Below are 10,025 nucleotides of genomic sequence, written 5' to 3' on the forward strand. Positions count from 1 at the left end.
ACACACACACACACAAAAACACCCTGAGGGTTAGACTTCCTCAAATGAGTTATGGAGTATTGAGTGACAGCTTTCCCTTTGTGTTTTTATTATCGCTACAATTATCTGGCTTCATTTTGGATTTGTCACACTTCAAATAATCATCAATGACAAGAAGCGACAGGAGGTATTCAGAGTACTTACGTGTGTCAGATCAGACTGTGATTCATGAAGTGTACTGTTGGTTCACACTTAAGGATGGTTATCATTTAATTTTTTAATATTGTTACCAATGTGTAGCCGAGTATAGATACCAAAAAGAATATTTCTCTCAGTACCTTATTTTATTAATAATAATAATAATGACAATAATAATAATAATAATTATTATTATTATTATTATTATTATTATGTTTTTTTCCTGCAAAACCCAGTTTTTCAGTTAACATATAAGTTCTCAAACATTAAATGTTGTCTAAACACAAGCTGCTGTACAAGAACTTTCAAAATTAAACAGTCTAAAACTTACATTTAAATGAGAACCTGGCTGATCACAGAATGAGTAAACAAGAATTTGAGCAGGCTTTCTATGCCAGCCGATACTCTGAGATACAAACACATTTTGCCTGCTACCAACAAAGTCTTGACATGCAATACAACGCCCTATTCACACTGGAAGACTGACTTGGGTCACTACCTACATTTATTAAGTAATATTGTTAAATATTGAAACTACACTTCGTAGTTTTAATAAAGTTGCTTTCATGCATCTTATGTCATCTTAAAATAATTTTGTTTAAAAAAATAATTGTGCGTGTTTCTTTTCTTTAAAGCTGATTTGATTTTGTCTTTTTCTTATGACATCTGCAGAAAATAATTGTACTGTATTTTATTACTGCTTTATCATCACTTATCTAATCATTGCTGGCTTCAATCAACAACTTCAATCAACAGCTGGCTTAAGATCTGTCAAGAAATAGGAAATCTGATTAACCATGGCACAGTAGTTTAGTAAAGCTGTTCTGAAAGATATTAAATTGTGATAACTACCAAGGTGTGGCCTGCCAGAAGGAAATAGCTTGTGAAAATGTAAAAAACAAAAGACAGCGTAGAGAGTATATGTGATGATGGAAGCATAATGTTTGTGTGATTATTCATGATTAGTACCGATAACCACAGGATTTATTAAAATCCTGTATCTGACAGAACCTATCCCATCTCCAAGGTAAAGTCAGCCTTGACTCTGGACTAATCCCATCTTCACTGTAGCAGCTCTGAGGTGTTTGTGTACTTCCCACTCTCCCTAGCTCCCTTCCCTATTTCTTCTTCTTTTTCTGTTTTTCTACTTTTTTTCACCTTACCTTTCAAAAGACAAACTCAGACACAAACACAGACATCCACCATATCCAGACATTCCACTTTGACAGTGACTTTTGTGTCTGTCTGGAAATGGTGCAGCTGGACAGCCACATTGTGGCTTCAACCAATCTTACTGACTCGCTAGCCATTCCTATGGTTGTCTGTGTTTTAGCTTAGTAGTTTGTAACAGACTGACTCACTGCAGGTTCTATGGTCTGCATTTGTCTGGATTTGTCTGCATTACAGGCTATTTTCAGTTCAGGTCATCAGCCAAAATGAACTAATGTTCAAGAGAAACAAACATGCATATGTTTTTGTATTTGTCGAAACTGAAGCATCCAGAGGAAAAAATAACCCAACATCAGAGGAGTAGGGTCCACAGAAAGAGCCGAGATTTAACTCTGGACCTTTATGCTGTGAAGTGACAGTGAGCCACATTACTATCTAACAACAAATAATTAGATATACAATATGGCCCAATTGAAGTAGCTCCAAACCACTTGGTTTGAATTAAAAACTGTTTTTTGCAACACTTATTTGTTTGTGAGCAAACATTAAATGTGTGACAGCTTGCGTTTCTGACTTCTGACCGCTAAAATAGGAGTTTATTAGCAACACTATAAGACAGCACATGGCTAGCCAACTTGATAAGTAGCCAAGATATAGATGTGGCAAATCTGTTTGTTTTTTCCGTCCAAAGATAAGGTCTTTTTAAATCACATTGTGTTTGCATTTACACGGTAGATTAACGTTTCACATTATGCCTCTTGTGCACATTAGGTCATTCAATGCAGATGGTGCATTTGAAAACACATTACAATTGATCATTACAAAATGAGTATCAAACATGAACTGCTGTGTGACTTGTTTGCGTGACTCGGGGCCAGTATTATGAAAGTGGCCACTTTTGATGCTTTTGTCCCTCTCTACCATTCTTTTACAGTTTCCTTTCAATGTTCATCTTTTATGCAAGCCAAAAGCACAAATGTATCCTTTGCATTTTCTGACTGAATACAACAATACACACTGTCCTTTTGCTTAGCCACTGCCTAGCTGCACAGTAGCCCTCTGATCATCACAATAAGCTTACTTTGCCATATCCGGCTTGGAACACAGCGTGGGCCTTCAGAAAATAGAAAACCAATGGCCGTGCAATGTTAACACAATGGACACTCGTATTTAGGCCCGGTCTTTATAAAACACTTTCTAGCCACAGCAGGTAGAAAGAGAAGGGCCGTTAGTCCCCTTCCCTCTGTACAAACAGGAAGAAAGAGGCAGAGTGAATGAAAGAGAAAGGGACGATGAAACCGAGATGAAGAAACATAAAAGAGACTCTGGGTCTGGTAAATGACAGCCTGGTCACAATGAATCCCCTCTGGTGCTACTCTTTCATACCTGGTGTTTGTACCTAACCACACTTGACATGCTGCATATTCTTTTGCTTGGTTCTTTCTGGCTCCCACACCCCGCATCTCCGCTTAAATGTTTTGTCCTTGTGTGTCCTTTTATTATGTTGTTAGTTATTGGGCCCCACTTTCTCTCTCCCTCTCTCTGCCCAGGACGAGCGTGAGGCAAGAGAGACGGTGAAAAGAGAACAAGACGAGGCCTACCGTGTGTCTTTAGAGGCTGACCGTAAAAAGGTATTTAAGAATTAAAAAACAAATTGTCTACTCTACACACTGGGATCTGAGTAAGTTGTGGTATACTAGACAATACATGTACAGGTTTAACCACTGCTATGATTTTAACTCATTTTTTATTGTACAATTTTACGTAATTTGTGCAGCTAATAAAACAGCTACTGTCAAGTTTAATGCTCGAAAGACATTAATGAAATACAATAACCTAGGGCTGAAAAAATTACTCAATTTATTAATTAGTCAATTGATGAAACTTGTTCGGCAAGTATTTTGATAATCGATGATTCTGATTTCCGTCTTTGAAAATGACGTAAGCTTTTGAAATGAGGATTTCCTACTTTTTTCAGATATTGTGTCATGTCATTAGATATAGACACTTGAGAGTCTAAAAACTAATTTATATAGTTTTTTTAATTAAATATCAGCAACAATTGTTTAAAGGAAACTTGACAACCAGTGGGAAACACAGCAACGGTATTAAGCATTTTGTTTCTTTGTTTTTCAGAGAGAAGCCCAAGAGCGAGAAGAGGCTGAGCAGGTTCGCCTGGAACGAATGAGAAAGGAGCAGGAGGAGGAGAAGGAGGTGAGAAAAACAGCCGTACACATACGATACTCATTATGCAAATTACCTAAATTAATATTCTAACTTCATCAGAGCAGGGCTGAACAGTAATATGATTTGCCGGCGCACACTGATTGCGGTGCACAGTGATTGTGCCATTCTGCTGTCGTTTTTTATCAGTCTTGCTCTCACTTCACAATAATGAGTCAATTAGATTGTGGTCTTGGTTAAGCCTGCCAGTCAGTGAAGCGTGTGTAGCGTGTGTAGTGTGGGTGAACAGGCATACAGCCATTTCCGAAGAATTAAATATCCTAATTACAGTGAGGCATGCCCCTGTTAATGTCACCTTACATGCACACAGGTATTGTTCTATTTGACTGCTTTACATTGGTATAGCACACAACCTTATATTGAAACCCAAGTGGACAAAAGACAAGGCAATTCATGTACACGGGATTGAGTACAAACACACACACAACCTAAGCAAACACACATTCACTTGAAAACAATTATGGTATGAGAAGAGGGGGAACACAAACACACAGGCAGACACGTACACTGTCACGCATGTAGGAAAAACAATAATTGTCTGAGAATGGCACCAATGTTGTAATACAGTCTATAGTAATACAGTGTAGTCCTGCTGATTGTTGTTTACTCAACAGCAGAGAGCCTCAGGGCACTGAGAGGTATTGGGTGACCCTGTTCGCTCAGGTGATTTGTCACTTAAGTTAAATAGACAACAACAAAAGAGCCCCGGGTTGGGCCTTCTTAATTATATCACTCTAGTTCACTAATCAAACTGTTTGTGCACACTTGTGTATTTTAAACAACAGCCACTTTGGCCTTGTATCTCCTACTATAAATTGTCTCTGCCCAAGCTCAGGGGTTTCCATGGTGTCTCCTATGCTAACATTCTAGTGTTGTGCTTGTGCAACAGTCTAGATATTCATAAATATGAGAGCCAGCAACAGCAGCTGGACCTGGACAATAGCAACTTAAGTTTCTTAAACTGTTAAGCAGGACCTAACTGAATCTAAAATGGGATATGGGTGCCCTTTTGTTTTATCACAACACAATACTGATTTTTGTTGTGTGTACTTCTAGTTCTGATGAGCTTAGGTCCGCAATGACAATGAAAGACAAACACAGAAAGTCTATTGGGAATTGGTATTAAAAAAGTTATCAGTTATTCTACTTATTAATTTCATTCTTGATACGTTTTTGGATGGAAAAAGAATACAAATGTATATAAAAAAAAAAAATCACTAGAAACTTGAATTGGACATTACATTTTCTACAATAGATATTTAATAAAGTGGGAGAAATCAATATTTAATAAATATTATTTCTATTCAAGTATTCATTTGAGTCTTCTGAGGTAGTAACATAGTGTATATGACAGAATAAAATATAACAGAAGAATGCTTTATCTTATTTTGTGCCTTTGTGCAAAGTAGGAGCTGGTGAATTGAAGGGGGGGGGGGCTATGTGTGTAGATTAACATTACTATTTGCCTCCTTCAGGGGTCTTAGCATACAGTTGTGTGGCTGTCAGGTGCCCCTCTCCCTCCCCCACCCGTCATCTGTTTGCTTTTTGTGGTTAGCCGAGTGGGCTGTAGAGGCAGATAAATGGATGGATAGATGCTTCTGATTATTTGTGTGGAGCAGCTTTGTCCCGAGGCCCGACCAGACGTGTGTCCTGTGGTTTCTTTAGGGACGCTACCTCTTACGAGTGGCGGTGTTTATGCTTGTGTCTGTGGTTCACTATCTGTCTGCATTTGTAGGTCCACCACCACACACACTCCTGTCTTTTATTTGTGTATTTGAGTGTACGTTTTTCCCCGCGGGCCCCTTTAACTCAGTCAGCATCAGCTCTTATACCTGTGGGAGCTGATGGTGGAGCGGCACGCGCGCTACCCTGCCCACCCAACACCAGAAGCTGCTAATGAGCTACTGTTGTACACTCTTATGAAATATAATTGCATTATGGTGTGTAAATAAAGCCGGGGCGTGTTGTCACAGCATATGCTCCCCGGCTGGCCAAACAGGAACAACAAGCCGGGGGAAGGAGGGGCAGGAGCAGTAAAAAGAGGAAGGCTCCAGGGAGCGGCTGAAGCGCGTTTTTTGGAAGAGCAGCCCATTAACAGGAGACCTGATTACCTTTACTGTGGAAGATGACAATTTGCTGGTTGTCTTGACTATAAGACACTCTCACTCTGGTGTAGACAGTATTACCAAATGTGTCTTTAAGATAAGCTTTAAACTATCTGTGGTACACACTGAGATATTTAATAGGCACAATCTCAGATTTCCCAAACAGACTGAGCAACAGTAAAAAAGCATGAAGCAACAGGAAAACACTTGGCTGTTTTCAACATACTGAAATTCTATTTGGCAACCTTCACTGCTACAGGGAACAGGGCGAGACACAGGGCAACTAATTCAATAAGATTCTCAGGACAAGAAGAGCCTTTAATTAATGTGAGGCAATCAGACTCTGTGAGCAACTTCTTGGCTTGTCTTTCTTACTTGTTTGGGTAATGTGTCGTCGTCTTCATCACTGCCAGTGTTACTGTTATCTCTGGTTTAAATTTCACTATAAACCGACAGCCAGGGCAATTGATTTTATTGTTAAACTTTAATGAATCTCAGATTGTTTCTTGTATTCCAAAGCACTTTGTTTAAGTTTTTCTTCCTCTCCTGCACTTATTCAGTTAGTTGTATTTTACCATGGCATTTTAAATGTGCATACAAATAAACAAACTAAATTAGAAGATGTAATCAATAACACTTAGCCTCTATTTATAAATGATCCACTAATTTAATCATTTTAGTATTAATCTAATAATAATTTTTGCTCTGTGTCACAATATTACTTAGGCTGACTCTGCTGTCAACAAACTGTAAAAAGAAAGAAATATAAAGAGACTTTGTAATGCTAATAAGCTTGAAAAAAGAATTGCAGCACCAGTATTGACAGCTGCATCCCACCAGCACCTGTATGTTAACATCTCTGCGTTCACTTAACACAGCGAATCACTAATGTTATCTAGGAAAAATGTTCATCCTTTATGTTAGGCCTTTAATTTCTTTGATTCATTTTCATGTTTTAGTATTAATGGAATATAATATGCATCATTTGTGAAGAGAGGAAATATATTTAATAATTGTCATATTGTCATATTTCTAAAAGTTGGAGTCCTCAGCTTGTATTTGCATTTTCTTCACCTACACTTGAGCAGCGTGTTCACAGAATTCATGATTCCTATGTTACGTCTGTCCTTTACAAACTATGAAGTCTACTTTTAAACAATAAGGCCTATAGAAGACTTTTCTCTAGTCCAGGGATCTTCAGCGTTTTTTAGGCCAAGGACCCCTTAGCTGAAAGCAAGACAGAGTAGGGATCCCTTACTACATGTACTGTATAAAATTAAGTTGCATTAAACTGGGCCGGATGGATAAAAAACTAATGGCGGTGACTCCTTAAGCTTAACCATATGGCCACCATAGTCGCTACCTTACCGATAGTAAGCTTATCTTCAATGTGTACATTATATGTTTGTTTGTTTTTCACAAATATGCCAATTTATTGTTGCTCTTAAAATGTAAAATTCCTTTTAATGTATCTTTTCAGACTTAAAAAAAGAAACTTTCAAATTATCTTTTTTTTTTTAACATACTTTGGAGGCCCCCCTACACTAAGTCTGAGTACTTCCTGGGGTCATGAACCCCCTGTTGAATACCTCTGCTCTACTGATTATGAGGTTGGCAGTTGTCAATGTGCTGTACTGACCTAAACACTGGATTTTCTCCACCCCTTCAGGCAATCCGCTTGTCATTGGAGCAGGCCCTACCACCAGAACCCGAGGATTCAGGAGAGCAAATCAGCAAACTGCGAATCCGCACACCAAGCGGCGAGTTTCTGGAAAGGCGTTTCCATGTCAGCTGTAAGCTTCAGGTCCTCTTCGACTTCGTGGCCTCCAAAGGATACCCCTTTGAAGAGTTCAAGCTCCTCACCACCTTCCCTCGTAGAAATGTGAGTGGTATACCTTTCTTTCTTACTTGGAAACCAGTGAATGGACTTTGAAAGACCAACACAAGTAAGCTGTTCAAATCACAAGTGGAGAGGGAAATGAAAGATGTCTTATTTCGGGAGGTGAAGGGAGTTGAATCCTCCTGTTATCCAATTGCCGTCTTAATAACAGTTCTCTGCCGACATAAACAAGTGCTAAATTCATCCTTACTGCAGAAGAGTAGCAGCAGGTTATGAAGTGTTCTCGGCCACAGCTAACCTCTGCTGGAGAGATCCACAGCTGTAATTGGCTTTTTTTCTGTTGGGGCCTGGGTTTAACCTCAGGCAACGGCGGTGAGTGTAGAGCAGCAGGAGCAAGAGTTAAGACAATCTGTTGGCTGTGGCTGATTGATGGTTTAGTTTCCTCTTGCTTTTTATCACCATGGTTTTGATTGTTTGTGTGCTGCAGCAGCACTGATGTGTCGCTGCTTTTGTTTACACAGACCTGTGATGGAGCAAGTTAAGCCAACTGTTTATCCATCCACCTGCGCACAGGTATTATTCAGTGCATATTAATTAGTATCATCACTCTATTGTGAATACAGTACACTATGACTGTGTTAGGATACAGTTGTCAGCATTAACAGTAGTATTCTCTATGGCTCTTCTGCTGACACCCAGCAGCTATCTACAACCAGTCATTAGAGCGCCTGGTTGCCGCACTCTGTGGTAGAGAGCTAATGAGCTCTGTTTCAACTACCAGTTTAATTAGCCAAGCTGCTGGAAACAAAAATGGGATTTCCATTAATCAAGAAGAGGTGATGTGGATTGGTGGTGTGGGTGGTTGTATAGAGTGTGTTGTGGGTGTGTGTGTGTGTGTGTGGGTGGTGGTGTGTGTGGTGTGGTTGTGTGTGTGTGTGTGTGTGTGTGTGTGTGTGTGTGTGTGTGTGTGTGTGTGTGTGTGTGTGTGTGTGTGTGTGTGTTGTGTGTGTGTGTGTGTGTGTGTGTGTGTGTGTGTGTGTGTGGCTTGCCCAGGCAGTGTGCCATCGTAGTCGTAGAGACCGCCAAGGCACAAACACCTCAAACTACACACACATTAACGCGTAGCTCACACTCTTCATTTCGTCACAATCACACACTTCAACAAATGCACAAATATTTTCAAGCAAACACATGCCCCACTCACAACTTTGTCACTTAAAGGATTCACAGTTGTCTCTTTATAATCAAGAGTAAACATGTGTTTGAGACAGAGATAAAGATGTGTCTGCATCGCAGATGAAATTCCTGCAAAAACAGGATGGGAGGATTAAAGGGGTAGAGAAGCGAGGAGAGGATGGTGACTGCAGAACAAGTCAAAAAAGAGAACAGAAAAGACAAAAGCTTAAACAAAGAAAAGATTTAATCAGAGAAACAGTCTGAAGAGAAAAGGATAGAGAAAACAAGTGGAGAAGATATTAAAAAGAAGAAGATGGGAGATAATTCCAGATAACAGAAAGGCAAGAGATTTGGGAAAAGAGAGAAGAGAAGCAGCTCAGTGGTAGTGCCAGTATGAGGCTGTGAACACAGGCCCCTGTCTAATCCTGCAGCTCTGTGTTGTAATTAAATGAGAGAGAGCGTAGAAAGCCTCCATCCCGTCCAGACGCTCTCACTGTTGCTCTGCCAGGATCAGAGGATAGAGGATAGACCACTATTGCATTTGTAATACTGCACAACAATTGAAACCTTCTTTCCCTTTTCTAGTTTTCATCAGCTTTGTGCAGTGTCACTCTTTCTTTTGCTATTTCCCTCCTCGTCAGCCTTTTTTTAAATTTAATTTCCATACATTCAGCTGTAACAAAAATTAGTGGATCTACTCAAGTTTTGTTGAATATTTTAAAACTAAGATTACTACATTATTGACCAGGAAAAGGGCCATATATTGTGAATTGGTAAGTCTGGTAACACAGGTTTATTCCCATTTGTAAATCAACTTAATAAAACATCACAGCCAGATAACGTCTTTGATTCATGTTTTTTTTTTTTTTTTTGCCGATAAGTGTCTATTAGTCTCTGCTTTTTGGACTCAGTCTCTTTCCCAACATTTGGTATCAGTGGCTTATCTCTTCAGCACTACAGCAGGCCTTACACTGGCATCATTTGTACTAGGCTTAGCCGTGCTCAGGGAACTAACCCTTTCCGTTTCTACGACTGACAGCGAGTTTGAGGAAGGAGGGGGAGACTTTTAGTGTTTCATTTTTCAGCTTTCCGTTCAGGAATTTCCTCGTTTTTCTTTGATACTTGTTGAGCACAAACCACTGTTGAAAGGCCTGAGGTCTTCTTCCTTCAGCTCGCGGTGAACATGTTTAGACTACCAGTATAATAATCGTCAGTTGGCTCTTCCTGCCTGGCTGCTTATAGACACCCAAACACTGTCAAACCAGCGTATTAGTTTTCTCACTGTGATACTGTACTCTAATTCACCTTCTCTT

General features: G+C 39.6%; 1 protein-coding gene and 1 long non-coding RNA gene across 3 annotated transcripts in view; one reads left to right on the plus strand and one right to left on the minus strand.

The window, feature by feature from the left end:
- faf1 (Fas (TNFRSF6) associated factor 1) overlaps nucleotides 1-10,025 on the plus strand; it is a 64,440-nt gene that overhangs the window by 47,747 nt on the left and 6,668 nt on the right. For both annotated transcript variants that reach the window (XR_004333306.1, XM_032524788.1), the window contains exons 16-18: nucleotides 2,898-2,978; nucleotides 3,484-3,561; nucleotides 7,366-7,578. Coding sequence is in view for 1 of the 2 variants with exons in the window: in XM_032524788.1 (XP_032380679.1) it covers nucleotides 2,898-2,978; nucleotides 3,484-3,561; nucleotides 7,366-7,578 (372 nt within the window). In the remaining variant the exon portion in view is untranslated. The remainder of the gene's footprint in view (nucleotides 1-2,897; nucleotides 2,979-3,483; nucleotides 3,562-7,365; nucleotides 7,579-10,025) is intronic.
- The window catches only part of LOC116694900 (uncharacterized), a 23,205-nt gene that overhangs the window by 9,537 nt on the left and 3,643 nt on the right, over nucleotides 1-10,025 (minus strand). Inside the window, exons 2-3 of the long non-coding RNA XR_004333308.1 lie at nucleotides 7,746-7,751; nucleotides 6,873-6,876 (exon numbers count right to left, since the gene is read on the minus strand). This is a non-coding gene — a long non-coding RNA (uncharacterized LOC116694900). The remainder of the gene's footprint in view (nucleotides 1-6,872; nucleotides 6,877-7,745; nucleotides 7,752-10,025) is intronic.

Source organism: Etheostoma spectabile, chromosome 9 (assembly GCF_008692095.1).
Source record: "Etheostoma spectabile isolate EspeVRDwgs_2016 chromosome 9, UIUC_Espe_1.0, whole genome shotgun sequence".
Taxonomy (NCBI): domain Eukaryota; kingdom Metazoa; phylum Chordata; class Actinopteri; order Perciformes; family Percidae; genus Etheostoma; species Etheostoma spectabile.